We start from the raw sequence: 16136 nt of genomic DNA on the forward strand, positions 1-16136 counted from the left end.
TTATAGGTACTGTCTTTCTTATCTCAGCGGTTTTCCAGATTTGGTCTTGATCAGGTGTTTCTGTGCTATTTGCTGTTCTGATCTTAACAATGTAACTCTTTAAGTTAATTCAAAATGAATGCACTGCTGCGCATTGGTTTCACATATATAATCTTAAAAAATTACAATAATCTTGATCTTCATATAGCAAAACACAAATTAACAGTGTCAAATATCTCACCAAGGAACATTTTCGAAAAGGGCGATGTATTCGAAAAATCACTTTGAATTCCCATGCGTTCACAATGTTACTTTCTCTGAGCAGAGTGTGGTGGGGGAAAGGTTGACATCTGCATCAGTTTATTCCAAGTCACAAGACACTTTCACATGTGGAGTGTTGGCAGAGAGTGAATGAATACGTAAAGGTCAGTGCAGGGCAGAAAGTGAGTGGGTGTGTACATCAGAACAGAGAGGCTGTATGGAGCGGTGGAAGGTAGCCATAGCGTTCAGTAGTAGTGGACTCTTTCGCGTAGGCATCATTAGTATGTCTAATGTGTCATTATGAGCAGCTAGCTCCAGGGGCTGGACTGCAGCTGTCACACAGCATCATCTCAGAGGTTGACAGCCGGACACACACACATAGGCTACACACACACACACACTGCATAAATTACAGGCAATTAAAACGCCCCGGCTGTGATGTGCCCGCTCCGCTGCCCGTGTGTCACATGTCAGGTGTGTGTGTGTGTCGGAATGTGTATGTGTTTCAAGAGTTGTATACATGTGTGTGTGTGTGTGTGTTTGGTCCGAGGGAGGAAAGTGAGGCATGGAATGTGGAGCACAGTGGCTACTTTTACACACACGCACGCACACACACACACACGCACACACACACACACACACACACACACACACACACACACACACACACACACACACACACACACACAATGACACTCCATTTACATGCACAAGTCAGCTTTAAATGTCAATGGCCTTAAATGGCAAAAAGACTTAAGACACCTGTTGAAAGTGTGATGTCTTCAAAAATCCTGTTGAGCAACATGACACATCTTTTTTTATCTTAGCTGAGCTGCTGAAAAGATAAAACCACTTATGCCATGTCAAATTAATTGCATTCGCAGTTTTCTCTCCAACTGGCAACTTATGGCAACAGTAACTTCAGTTATTATGCCTGAGAATGCCTGTAACTAAGGCCAGGGCCAAATATTAATTAATATTAGCTTTTGGTACAAATATTGAAATTAGTGTACAGCATATGTCAGCTGATAAGAAACAAGGCAAACAGAAATGCCAAACTATAGGAATGTGATTATTTAGTAATATATTTAGAGCTGTATAAGTGATGTATCAACTGTAAAACTTTCTGCTCAGTCACTAGGAAAAAAATAAATAAACAATCAAATCAAAGGGATCTGTATAAAATGTATATATACATATATATATACATATATATATATATATTTGTAACCATATGTAACAATTTTTTTAATACATTATATCTTTATCATGTCATAATAATAGGCTGGCCCCTACAGTTTACAATGCTACATAGCTTCAACTTCAAGATCAATTTTAAAATAAACTATGGCAAATCCAGGCAATTTCAAACTCAACATAGTTAATGAGAGTTCTGAAACTATAATAAGTAAGTCAAAAATGCCACCAGGAAATTAATTGTTAAGGGACAGGAAGCCCAACTGTGTTTGGTGGTATAACAAACGGAATGCATACTGAGTGCCTAACAGAGTAGCCAGCCATACCCTGCATTAAAAACAACAATTTTTCATAATTTAGATAACATTTTAATAAGGACCTGTCAGTCACGATATAATCCAGTGTATCGTGCAGGTGTGCATGTACAGGTGATAAGAGCAGCCAGACACAGCACGGAGAGGAAAACGCATTTAAAGACGGTTGGACCTATTTGACGGCAATGTGACCACCACACACACACACACACACACACACACACACACACACACACACGCACCCATACACGTGCATACAATCCTTTGACCTCTCTTGCTGACAGATAACAGGCCTTTGGGGGGTGGTGGCTTTCAGTGAGGGTGACACTTAACTGCACACAAACCTCCAGCAGACACATCAAACCCCCAAGCATTGAAGCTGGTATGTACCTGGGTAGTGCCCAATTGTGTGTACATGTATGTGTGTGTGTGTGTGTGTGTGTGTGTGTGTGTGTGTGTTAGGCAAATGAGGGGGGGGGGGGGGGGGGTTATCTGAGGGACACAGCGGGGACAAGGAGGACATGGGGGAGGCAGGGGGGGAGGTGACAGAGAGTGTCTTTGGCAGCCCCGACTGGCTGGCCTCTGGATACTCTACTTCCACTGTGCGGGCCGCCAGCCCTTCTCACTGACGCACTAATGAAAGACAAGACAGAACCGGACGAGAAAAAAAAGCACAAGGCACACACACACACACACACACACACAAACAAAACCCGTAGTACATATTAACCGAGCAGAAAACGAGAGAAAAGACTGCGTTGGGTTGCTCAAAAAAAGGTCACTTTATAGCATGTGACTCAAAGGGCTAAGGCAAAGGGACGCTGACGATATGCGCCTGGACGTCTGACAGCGATGTCACGCATCTGCTCTGGGGCTGTTGTCTTTGACCCCTGGCTCCACACAAGCCCCACTTGACCTCACAGACACACAACTGAAACTAAAAATGGGCAAAAAAAATAATGTGGATGTTTTTTTTCCCAGTAATGACCATTTCCAAAGCAGCTGGTGGGGTAATTATTCTGTCTCATCTCTCTCTCTCTCTCTCTCTCTCTCTCTCTTTGCCTCTCATGTTTTTTCCTATCCCTCCCTCTCTCTCTCTCTCTCTTTATCTCTCTCTACGTTTTTTCTCCTCCCTCCATCCGCATCTGTGCGAGCCCTCCTCGTCAGGGCAGTGTCGTGACCTAAACAGTTTGTGACAGCTTTCTGGGAGAGTGGAGCTGCAGACTAGGCATGCCTCGCAGACCTGAGAGTATAGCAAAAGGTTCTCTCATGTCTTTCACGGTGAAAAAAAACACACACACACACACACAAAGCACTCCTTTTGCATCTTAAAGAACCCCAGCACATATGGACACGTGCACAGCAGACTTAGACACACGCTGCCCTAGATACAGCCTTTTAGTTTATCTCGCCAACATGCAAGGCCAACATGTGTGTGCACGTTAAATGGATCTCCTCTCTCCATTATTCAAAACCCTGTCAGAATCGTGCGGTATATGTGTCTGTCAATCACTGTCTGCCAGATGGCGAGTCAGTATGAGAGAGAGAGAGTCGGTGTGTGTGTGTTTGTGTGTGTGTGTAGGTGTGTGTGTGCGTGTGTGTGTGTGTGTGTGTGTGTGTGTGTGTGTGTGTGTGTGTGTGTGAGCGAGAGGCTGAAATATGTATTCCTGATTGAATATGGTTCATATGTGTCATGTGCCCATCTGTGTGTCTTTTTCCTGGTTAAGCCTGTCAAGTTTAGCCAATTCTGCTCATGACAGCTCAATATGCTCAGTCACTGGAAAAACGTCTTCTCTTCAACTCCTGACATTTGGCATTTTTCTCCAAAGCAAAGATTCTCGGGGCATTGTGTATGTGAGCTAGTGGTGAACGGATAGAGCCTCTCAGAAAAGATGGTATCACTAAAGCCCCTTTCACACAGTCATTGTGACTCAGAAATGATCTGGAGTATACCCCAGGTGAGCTTTATATGTGAAAAAAAATGAGGGGGCGTATCGATATTGCGCGTAACCGACCCAGAATTAGTCGCAAGAATGTGCCGCCCCTCTCCCAAATGATATGAAAACATCCCACACAGTCAACCTCAACTAACTAAACTAAAAACCACAACCTATTGTTCTACTACACATTTGAAATAAAAATACATGTGTCAATCAGTACAAACTAATTAAATGCAAAAATGAAATGCTCCCTACCTGTTGGATCCAGCAGTGCGTTGGCAGCGCCCCAGCGATGGTAAAAGGCGGCCACCTCATGGGGGCTGTAGTTCTTCAGGAAGCCCAGGATATCGCTGGGCATCTCCGGCGTGCCTGCCATCGGCTCCTGTTTGGCCTCTCCGCGAACCTCCGACGGCAGAGAAGAAGAAGAGGAGGAATTCTGCAGAGTGCCTCCGTGAGCCTGGGACGATCCATAGTTATGACCCGCTGTCTGGGAGCTATGGTGGGTAATAGCACTGGGCCTGGCATTAACATTAACATTAGCATTAGCGTTAGCATTAGCCCGGCCCTGGCTGTGGCTGTGGCTGTGGGAGTAGTTTGGTTGCGCATGCTGCTGATTCGTGGAACCCCTGGCCCGGCTGTACTCCGCCAGGCCGTGCTTGCTGGACAGCATGAAGCCCAGGCCCTCCTGAGGCATCATGTACTGATCGGCGAAGCGGGAATTGGTAGCAGAACTGGGGCTAGGGGCTGAGGAACGCTGGAGGGAACTGGTGCTCTTCTCCGAGGAGCCTGAAGAAGACATTGATGAGCCTCCCCGGGGGTAAATATCCACTTTGTGTTTGAAGCGAGACTGATTTCTCTGGTCCTCTGTGTGTCTTGAACTGGTGGTGCTGCTTGCTGGCTTGACGGGCGCGGCTCTCCCAGCTTGTGTGGACGAGGAGCCCCTTGAGAATGAGGGTGAGGGGGTAGAGGAGGTGGATGAAGATGGCATGGCATTACTGGCCACCTTGCTCTTCTTCAGAACCTCACTGGAGTAGTTGGGGGGCCGCGTGCGTTGGGCGCGCATCAGCGGAGGCAATGGCGGACACTCCTTGCCCTCCAGTACCGGCGGGGGACCTGTGCGTCTCTTAGAAGATAGCGAGTTCTCTTTGCTGGAGCCTTTGGAGGAACTAGTCTTAAGGGCCCACTTGGGAGCCAGGTTGGAGCTGCTGCTGTTGATGCGGTGAGCCACAGTCTGGTGCATCCACAACACCTCTGGGTAGCGCGTGGAGTGGGAGCAGAAAGAGCACTTGTGGCTAGGCAGGCTCTTCCGGTCCAGGTTTAGGTAGTCCAGGCCCCTTGTGCGGCCCTCGGCACGCACACAGAGATCCACAGGAGTCAGGCTGGGGTCCAGTGGGGAGGAGCGGGCAGAGCGGTAAGCAGGAGGGGACGCAGAGTTGTTCAAACCCTGTAGAAGTGTTTTTGTTGTCTTCAGTTCAGGGTGAGCACTAGGGGTGCCTCTGTCCGAGCTGGAGCCGGGGCCAGGGCCAGGGCCAGGGCCAGGGCTGGGGCTGGGTATAGGGCTGGGGCTGTTGTCAGGGGCAGCAGGGACATGGACATGATTGGAATAGTTCTGCAACTCCGTGTTGACAAGTTCAGAAAGGCTGGAGATGTAAGACTTCTCATCTGTAAGGGGAAAAGGAATGAAAACATAGAAGTCAGTGATGGGAACTGGAACACATCTATATTACCATCTGTATGACAGGAGCTTATAGTAACAGTTCACTGTGCTGGATTTATAGTGTTCCCTCCATGTGTAGTTCTGGTGAACAGCCACAAGGAAGCAGTATTGACTAGTATTCCCATATCTCCCCCCTAGTCATTTTACATGAGAGCATATACTGAAATAAAACTATTGCTTCTTAGACTTTTACGAGAATAGTACAAATAGATAAAACATATTACAGTTTTTTTTCGATTGCTAAAGCACAGTGGGCACAACTGAAATCACATGTGCAAAACTCTTAACACAGTGTGCATCACTAAAATGCACCTGTGCAATTCAGTTCATTTTGCCTCCAAAAGTCACTCACAGCAGCAAAACTCTTCATACATGTCTTAAAACAAGCTCACTGGTGCAAACACTGGCAACATGTTACAATGAAAAACACACATTGACACACACAACACACAGACCTACACTAACAACAAGCAGCAAAACATACAAGATGAACTTTTGATATTTAAAATCTTTGAAGTATAAATGATCTGAGTGATTTCAAATAAAACACTTTCATTAGAAAATATTGTAAGAATAACATATTTTCATTTGACCGTAACATATTGTTTAGTTAAAAAAAGAGTAAATGAAAACAGCAATTTGATTCAGTATCTCATGGCCTGAGTGAGTCCAACCTGACTTGCTACACAGTAGCTCCATAACTAGGACATTTGGACTGGACAACAGGCAATATTTTTCCACTTCCTAGTCAGAGGATGGCATTGCATGTAATATGGATAAGGCAATGTGCTTTTTGAAGCTTTTCTATTTTTATTTGTATGTGTCGAGATGAACTTTACAGTAGGCTAGTATATCAATATTTCAAAAAGTCTGTATGATATTTTTAAATTCAAAAACCTTACAAAGTTCTAAAAACATCTGTGTTTTGCATAAAGCACATCCACGTGCTGTTGCTGCTTTGAAAGAGTAATTCAAATGGTGCATGTGTGTATCATCTTGATGCTAAAAACTGTTTTGAAAAGGGATTGTTAGGTTTGGTTTCAAGAGTTTCCTTTTTTATAATACATACGAAAAAAAACAGAATGTAATAGAGTATAATCTCTCATACAGAGTGAGTGAGAACTGTTAGGTTCCTCCCTATCTTCAGCATTGAGCCTCACTTTTTACAGTGATAAACATCGTATTGTACGTGTATTTTCTTTTTCTCTGTATGGAGGTATGTTTAGGGCAGCAAACCAGTCTGAGATTCAGTGGAAAGCCACATTATCCCTGACAACTACAAAAACAGGAGAGTTTCTTGCCCTTCGATTTCTATCCTGGCGGAACAATTACGTAGAAAAATAATTGTAATATTTTATTTTCAAGTTTCATGCTTTTAGCTGAAATTCAATAAGCAATTTATTTTACATATTAGTCATATTATTGGTAATATTCTTCCACAACTTCCATAAGGTAAATGTAGAATCCAATATTTTGTTTTGAATGAGTTCCTAAGAGTTTTGAAAACAGTGTCTTAGCAATTGAACATTTTGCCAGAAATACAATACAAAATAGTGTTTTGCAGGTTGTTGTCTATGAATGGTAGAAGAGCTCTTGAGTTTTGGTAAATGTGGTTACTGAATGCATTTTGTGTGAAATGAATGAAAAATGAAACACTGTTTGGAACACATGGACTTCTGTAGTGCACACTGTGTTAAGAGTTTTGCAAATGTGGTTTTAGTGTGCCCACTGTGCTTTAGCAATCGGAAAAAACTGTAACAAAAAATACAAATTTTATTTTTGTATCATATCATCCTTAAATATTGTTTCAAGGAACTGATATTTATTCAATGGAACACATACTGACTCTAGTCTAATATGTACTTCTCTTGAGTACATATTATGTATGTATGCATATTATGTATGCATGTTATCATGCTCATGTGTTAACATATTGTTAAAGAGGTGTCATCTCCATAATAACACTTGGGATGTATTATAGAAAATATGTCGGGGAAAAATTACACCATGATATCAAACATTAACATAGAGTTGATTTAACACATTTTTGACACATAAAACAAATGGGAAACGATATGATTTTTTTTTGTATTATTGTACTAGATTTGCATTAAATTGCACGTGTTTCCTATGTTGATACTTCCTGAAGTGTAGTTCTTTAAATGTCCCACAAGATGGCGTTTGTGACCTTTCTTTTTTATGTGAATGTTACTGTTGTCACTTTGAGTGTTCAATTTCAGGAATAAAGAGAATAGGAATAGAATTTTTTTTTTTTTTAAATATGAATTTTGGAAGCAGAAGAAGTTGTATTCAGAGTACATGTAAGAGGTTATTACACCTAGACTAATGCAAAACATGAAATCCCTCCGGTTGGAATTCCAAGGTTTTACATAAAGGTTTTTACAAAGCCATAAGAATTAGACAGAGACCAGATCACAGATAAGTATATCCTCAAACAAACACAAACACTAAAGTACCATATGATTCAATGGATTGTATTCTGTAAGCAGCACATTATGGTACTCGCTACTTCCCCCTCCTCTCTTTCACGAGAACACCAGTAACCTGCCATCTGTTTTTCATTTGGCTTCCTGTTGGCAACACTGGCCAACACACACTGGTCACACTCTGCCAAGGTAAGGACCCAAGGCTGGCCACTTCACTCATATAGGCTGTTTACACCAATGTGTCTGGTGTATACTCATACTTACAGGCACAGCCATAGGAATCAAAGTCATTATTATTATCCTTATGGTCAAAAGCTTTACAGACAAAATATCCTCAATGCACTTCACTTGTCAGATTTCCACACACATACACACACACACACACACACACACACACACACACACACACACACACACACACACACACACACACACACACACACACACACACACACACACACACTAACTAGCTATCACTGACTACCCAGCAGGAGCGAAACAGAAAGGCAATTAAGTGCTGACGGTCTGTCACTACAGTAACTGTTGTCTTGGAAAGGGGCGGAGTAAACAACATGCAATATGTATCCTGGAAACCATTGAAACTGGGGACGAAGCCATGTCACTGAAACCTACATAGCTAAATTAACCCTGATTTCACACCTGCATAAAGCTGCTAGCTAGAATGTCGTACACAGTTGTAGAAATTGTATATTTAGTACATTAAATATTTGTACATGCTATCAAAAATCCTATCAATCTACAGTGTAACTCATTACAAGTGGTTTGTCTTAATGCCTATCATATGGGGTATGTGTATGCACCACTCTCTGTCACTGCTTATTTGCATTCCCGCAAAAGTAGCTAGAAGGCTGTAAGGGACATCGGAGTGTTTTGCGATTAGAGTGTCCTCTGAGTGTCTCTTTCCCCATTGCCTGCATCCCTCTCCCTAGGGAGGTGACTCTATAAATAACCAATCCCTCAGACATCAGGCGGCCTGGCCTGCTCATTGGTAAGAGGAGGAGTGGATGAGAGACAGTGCAAGTGTCACAGGCGGCTAACCTTAGAGATTAGGAGAGAGTCAGAGGCGACAGGGAGGAAAAAAGAAGGATCGGTCGACAAAAACCTCCATATCTTGATGAGAATATTGTTACGGCAAAAATCGTATTCATTACGATTAGCAGCTTTGTCAAAAATAGTAATAGATTTTCGAATACCAGCTAATAGAGGCATAGACGTATTCTATCACATTAAACGTGTCTCCTGTATACAGCACTAGTGTAATCTTTAGAGTTAAAAGATCCTATATCCTAAATGCATTTCCTGAAACCAGACACCAGGATGGTTTGGGAGAGAGTGAATACTTTACACTAAATGTATAACTATAAAAGGAAGCCACACATCTAACTGTTAAACGTATGGCTGTTAAGATGGTTCATAACTACTGATCGCTTGTTGTAAAATAGACAACAACGGTGTAGAATAAGAGGAAATGTGTGGACAGATTGTTACGGCAAAATGCAGACAGAGGAGAGCAAAGAACATATTCACACACAGATAAGGGGGGGGGGGGGGGGGGTGAGGGGAGTTTCCTGGGACAGGAAGACCTGAAATAGCACACAGCTCGATCAGGCCTGAAGAAATGCGGCTGCTATTTTTGAATGTCAGCACTAACAGGGAGGAATGGAAGCAATCACTACAATTCTTAGCTGTCCACTGTCCTAACCTGCCGTAGCGATGCATTCAAATCTGAAAGTTTAAGGACAAAGGCCAGGGAGCTAATACAACTCTACATGCAAAGGGATCCTTCCTTTGGCATATTTCAGCCATGATCATGGGTGTATTGCCCATGCATGGGTAGGTTTTTTTTTTTTGCTCTGCAGTGTTTATTGCTTGTGGAGGTGGAAAAATTACAGGCATTCCAAAAATGCCATGTCCTCAACCGACATGCCACTTAAAGGCACAAACTTTCACCTAACTGCCAGCTTTATGGCTGTTTGCTACAAAATGTTTGCAATGTTGTAAACAGAATTTTCAGTGGCAGTTAAAGTTTATTGACCAAATTTGATAGTATTTCTGTGTAGCACTCCATAAAAGAGCTGAAGTCAGATGTCATTTTGACTTGCTGCCACATGGTGGCTCCAGTTCCCACTCCATAAACACTGAGGAGCTGAGGAGCTGCACCTTCACAAAGCACATTTCATCAACAGATGTTTACCACAGAGTGACAGACTCAGACGCCTGGGGAGCGAGGCTTGAAAAGGGCTACAGTCATTGCTGCTTCTACAAATCTAGCAAAGTGTGTTTCTTAAAGTGAACACTTGTTGAATGAATTGACTTGTGTAGGAGATACATCTTTTAAGCTAAAAAGTTGAGGCCGTATCTAGAAACGTAAATAGTATACTGACTTGGTTTTAAAAAATGGCTAAAAAGCAGCTCTATGACCTTCAAAATTAATTATTTTTCAAAATCAGTGAATATCTCATCATGATCAAGAGTAAGTACTGTGTGTGTGCACTCTGTAAACAGCCCCCCTTTGTTTACATACCCCTTTTTTTTACAACCCAGTTTACATAGTCTTATTGGCTGTGTATTATCACCTTTTTTAAACACACACAGCACGGACAGGTAGCAGATGCTCTATGGTGTTTTGTGTCCCCAACTGCAATTCCCAAATTAGTCATATTTACCACCAATTGAAATTCTTCAGTTCCTTGTTCATTGTTGCATTGATTAAAGCTAATTGCAAATCAAAAGACAAAGAAAGCACAATTTTGTTTTATAAAACTTAAGTTTTTGACTAACCTTTAATCTCTCCAGAGTTTGAGGTAGCCATCTCATCAGAGGCCTGGTCTCCAAGGGCGGAGGCTGGCGGAGAGTCTCCATATCCTGGGGTGCTGGGCCGACTAGGGGAGCCTGACTCTGGGTCACTGTTGGAGCCCCAGCGGTCGTCTCTAGCAGTTCTTTCCTTGTCTCCCATTGAAGGCCTGCCGCCGTCCTTTCTGTGAACCCGCTGGTGAACGACCATCTGGTGACGACTGCGGAACACCTTACCGCACTCAAAGCACTCGTTGGTCTTGGAGGAGGATTGCGACTGAGATGATCGCCTCCGGTCCTGGCGTGATGAAGGCCTGTACTCTGAGTCGCTTAGGCTATCTGGTGACCGATCCCCAGAAGAAGCGTTTCTGGCCAAACCAGAGCTGCTGCGTCTTCCCGTGCTGCGTTTCTGTTGACTTTGCAGGACATACCGGCTGCTCTCCTTCTCAAAAACCACAGCGGCTCCGGCGAGGGCCTCTTCGCCCATGCTACCTCCACCATAGGAGCCTTTGTAACTCGGCTCCACTGGCTCCACAACTCTTCCTTTAGTGGCCAATTGCCAGGCCTGGTAGCTGCAAACTGGGTCTAACTCTGGGATTCTTTGACCTAGCATCTTCTTCTCACTCTCCACCTCTTCGTCCTGGACCTTCTCCTCAACAGGCTGGAGGTTTAAGTAGTCGAGGATACGTCTCTTAGCTGCTGGCGAGTCCTCGTCATCACTGAGTCTGCATTGGCTCTGGGACTTCCTGCCAAAGCTCTGACTGTGGACCTTCTCGTGGGCCCTCAGGCTCTCTTTGCTGTGGAACAAGTTCCCACATTTGGAACACACTTGATAGACGGATGACACAGAAGTGGTGCCAACATCGGGATCCTGGGCTACCTCGTTGATGGTAGCTGGAGGCTCGGCCGGTTCCGCTTTCGACCTCGACCTGGATCTGGCGTTGTGTGTTTTCATGTGCGATTTGAGGAACCAAGCTTCGCGGAACCGGCGTCCGCAAATGCGACAGCAGTGGTCCAGGATCCCCGCGTGTTTCTTCATGTGTGACTTCAGAAACCAGGCCTGGCTGAAGACCTGGCCACACGTCTCACAGGGGAAGGTCCCGTCGTTTTGGGGTTGGGCGGCTTCAGGTTCGGCCACAGCCTCTTCCTTAACGATGGTCTCCTCTTCAGTGTCTGCGGTTATGTGGACCTTTTCAATATGGCTGAGGAGCTGGTCTTCCCGCAGGGCTTCGTAGCCACACAGACGGCAACAGTAAGGCCTCTGATCGGTGACAGACTTCTCTCTTTTCAAGCTCCTGCCAGGCACTTTCCTCCGGTTCTCCTCACCACTATCACCATTGATCATCCGGTTACAGGCTGAGCTGCTCTTTGTTGGACTCGTACCTCCATCGAGACCTTCGGAAACGCTCATCTCCTCCTCCTCGGCCCCGCCCTCGTCGTCATCATTGGAGTGGTGGCTAGAGAGTGTTCCCAGTTTGTGGCTTCGGATGTGGACCTTGAGGTTGCCCTTCTGAGAGGCCCTATGGTCGCAGTAGGGGCATTTGTAAGGGCGGATGCCTGTGTGACGTCTCATGTGCTGCGACAAAGAGCTGAGGAACGGGAAGCTGCGTCCACAGATGTTGCAGTCGTAAGCCCCGGGGGTTTTGTCATCCTCCACCTCACCCTCAACCTCGTTTCCAGGGTTGACCTTGACGCCCCGCAGCTTCTCCTTCTGACCTCCAGCAACGGTCTCCATCATCTCCACACTGTCTCGAGGATTCATTGTAAGGACCAAACTGCCCTGTCTATTTGGCTTTCCACAAGCTCAATACAAGGTAAAACTACTGCTATCTGCAGTTGCACATCTAGGGATGTGTAACGTGTGTTCGTTTTTCAGTTTAAATGTTATCTGCCTTCAATCATCCAGAGATCAGGCTGCTTACACAGCAGCTCATTTAGCACTCTCCAGTTATTAGACAGAGCACCATCTATCCATCTTCATCTAGCACCGTCGGTGAATCAGGAGCTTAAACTATCGGTGTGCCACAGGCACCATAAGAATAAATGTATGAAGCTTTTTCATTCATTTAGACATGTAGTAAAATGTAACTGAGATTTAACAATCTCTTTTTCAGAATTAAGTTATGGTTGTCATTCAATTCCAGTTCATCATTGAATCAGAAGAGAGGTATTTTCATCAGGCTAGCTGATCCACCACACATCCTTTCTTCTTCTTATCGGCTTCTCCCTATCCTCTTCAGTTTTCAAGCACGTTAGCAGCTTCCAGGTCATGTGCTGTACCAGTGAGCTTTGGCCAGCACACGTACTGTATATCATTCACCTGAGAATAAAAGAGAGAGAGGAGAGAAAAAGAACGTGTTAGTAAATCAAAAGTATTTCAAAGGTACTTTCAGTTCATTTGCATACACAGTTAAACTAGTTATTATATGTAGGGGTGTGTTTCTGTCTGTGTCTGTGTGTCTGTGTATGTATCTGTCTGTCTGTCTGTCTGTCTGTCTGCCTGTCTCTGTGTGTGTGTGTATGTATGTGTCTGTCTGTCTGTCTGTCTGTCTGTCTGCGTGCGTGCGTGCGTGCGTGCGTGCGTGCGTGCGTGCGTGTGTGTGTGTGTGTGTGTGTGTGCGTGCGTGCGCATGTTGTGGTTGTGCATGAGTCGTGCTGGGCTCGGGGGGCTCTGACGCCACACTGGCTGAGTCGACACTTTACACAATCAGAGCGGGGGGGCTGGAGGGTGGGAGGGGGCTTGTGTTCACATCAGCAAGATCAGCAGTGCAACCATATTCCCTCCCCTCCCTCACTCACTCCCCATGCCGGCCTCATAGCAGCCGCCTCAACTGACACTATCACATGACAGGGATCTTAAGTACACAACAGGAAGTGGCTCTTCAGACAGTTTGCTTTGCTCTATTTCTCAAACTGGAGTTGAATGGGGTCGGGGAGAGAGACAGAGAGTCAGACAGAAAGAGAAAGAGAGAGAGAGAGAGAGAGAGAGAGAGAGAGAGAGAGAGGGGGATGAGAGGAAGACAAAGTTCAAAGTTCAAAATGTGTCGACAGATTTCGTACGTTACAAATGTCCGTCAATGGAGTATTTTCACCATTTTGCATATTTGTATCAACAGTTATGGTGCTAGTTTCCTCGACAACTGAAACCTCCCTGCTGTAATTTGTATGGGGACATTATATACTGTACATGTCCAACTTGTCAGGTGCTTTCAACACATTTTCTTTATTAGGACATTTTATTGTTATGACTTGCTACAGAGTCGAATCTTAATCACATATTTATTCTTTCCTCCCTGTCAGCTCATTGATATCGTTAAATAAGATCCCCTTTCTGTTGTAACTGTGTTGATCACTGACACACTTTTTACTGGGGTATTCATTTTTAGCCGATGCTAGAGCGTGAAAGTGTGGACTCCATGAAAATGTGACTGACAGCATTATTACAGGCTATTATATAAAGTGCCAGGGCCCATAAGCTGAGTTACTGCCAGGCTGTAATTATGAGTGGATAATTGATCATAATCAAAAAAAAGGATACGGTGGTGGAGGAGGGAAGTTAGCACAAGGAACAATCATATGTCTTAAATTCCAAAATGAATACCCTTCGCTAGAGCCGCCTATCTATCTGGAATGATTTATGCTATTGAAATCAGCACAGCCTGAATGCTTCACAATGCTTCTTCCTCCTGGAGTGCTTAGTAAGCTAAGGTATACTCTTCCAGCCAGTGCAGCCGTCAGATCCATACCTATTAAAGTCTAAAATATAACAAATACAATGGTTTATTAATGTTGATATAAAAAAGGATAAAGGCTTCCTATTTCTGCTACTGCATTTGTAGCATGTGGATCTATCAATGAATCACAGTAATGTTCTGTCAGTCAGTTTGGCTCACCACTTTGGTCCAGGGCTAAAATCTTAACATTTCTTGATGGATAGCCATGTCATTTTCTACATCCATCCATGTTCCCTAGAGGGTGAATCCTGATGAATTTGGTGATCCCGGGTCAACGTCTTTACTTATTTATATATGTGATATACCTCAACACCTGAAAACTAAATGGACTGGACCAAACATTTGGCATTTGACATCCATATACTGTAGGTCCCACTAGGGTAATTCCTGCATTTGTGATCCCTAACCTATCCTTCACTGCCCCTATGAGGTTCACATTTTTTTTGTTTTGCTTGAAATACCTGGACTCTTTGATGGATTGCCCTAATATCTGGTAGGGTATACAGGAACATTAATGTCACCATAGTGGAGATCTCCTAGTTTTCTATCAGGAGCCATCATCATGGCAACATTTTCATTTCTAAAATAAGTGTAGGATTATATATTACAAAAGTATTGGCAATTCAATCAGTCCCGTCTATACTTTCTGTTGAGGAGTGATTAGTAAGATGCTTATCATTTTAAAGTGGTTAGCTGATGTGCCCAAGTGCATTATCACGGAGCTGCTAGCATAATTCTTAGTCTAGAGAATTGGGAAAATGAATAAACAAATGTTACTATGTAATATAGCATTTTGTGATCTGTGTGTGCTGAGACAGCACAGTATGAAGCATTTTTTCAGTTTTAATTATATAAATACCACAAATATACTGTATAGTGTGTATTAAATGAAGTACTAATTTGTTATATTGAAACAACATTGTGCCTAATGAGGTGAGGTCTATAAAAAGCTCAAAGAAAATCTGAAGAAAAGCAGATTTCATAAATGTATGATTTACTGGAAAGACTATAAAGACAAAGGAAAAAAAGTCCTAAAGTTGACACGCTGCTTAAATGAGGAACAAAGCTTGAGCTAATTATATACCAACACATGTCAAATGAGACAATGAGGTGATGATTGACATGGACCAACAGAATAAGGAAGCCCCATGTAGTTTTCCCATTCCATCTGTTCCATCTGCTCACATCGTAATGGCACTCATTAATACTTAGCAGTTTCTTCCAAGCCCTAGCACCAAAAAAAAACAGGGGATAATAATCTTATTTCCGATTAAATGGCCTCGCTCATTGGGGGTCAGGAGGGCTCGGGGGGGGGGGGGTTGAGGGCTATTCAACAGTTAAGCCTGTCATCCAACCAGACAGTCGCATGTGCAAATTGAAATGTAATAAGATTAGCCTGCAGAAGGGAAACAATGCAGTTTCCTCGCCATACTGGGGCACAGCAGCTAAAAAAAAAAAAAAGACAAATTGGCTTTAGGAGGGTGAGGGTGACAAGATTAGCAATCATCCAAGTCATCAAAAAAGAGATATACGGCATCCAAACTCTGTTAAAGGCTAACAATAAATGGAATGCAGTGTTTTAAAACTAGACTATAGCAAGAAAAGTCCAATTTGTAAACCTTGACTGTCATTGACATCCTACCAGCTAATTAACCTCTCATACAAGGATTAATAAGACTGGAGATAGGTGTGCGTATAGCTGACATTGGGGATGAAATGTGTCTTTATATGTC

The 16136-nt window shown here is 43.6% G+C and overlaps 1 protein-coding gene across 2 annotated transcripts in view; it reads right to left on the reverse strand.

The window, feature by feature from the left end:
• The window catches only part of LOC307259062 (zinc finger protein 516-like), a 63687-nt gene that overhangs the window by 9789 nt on the left and 37762 nt on the right, over nucleotides 1–16136 (reverse strand). For both annotated transcript variants that reach the window (XM_080038789.1, XM_080038790.1), the window contains exons 3-4: nucleotides 10658–12989; nucleotides 3947–5353 (exon numbers count right to left, since the gene is read on the reverse strand). In XM_080038789.1, the coding sequence (XP_079894915.1) occupies nucleotides 3947–5353; nucleotides 10658–12431 (3181 nt within the window). In that variant the 5' untranslated portion in view covers nucleotides 12432–12989. The remainder of the gene's footprint in view (nucleotides 1–3946; nucleotides 5354–10657; nucleotides 12990–16136) is intronic.

The sequence above is a fragment of the Ammodytes marinus genome (assembly GCF_949987685.1).
Source record: "Ammodytes marinus genome assembly, chromosome: 13".
Lineage (NCBI taxonomy): Eukaryota > Metazoa > Chordata > Actinopteri > Uranoscopiformes > Ammodytidae > Ammodytes > Ammodytes marinus.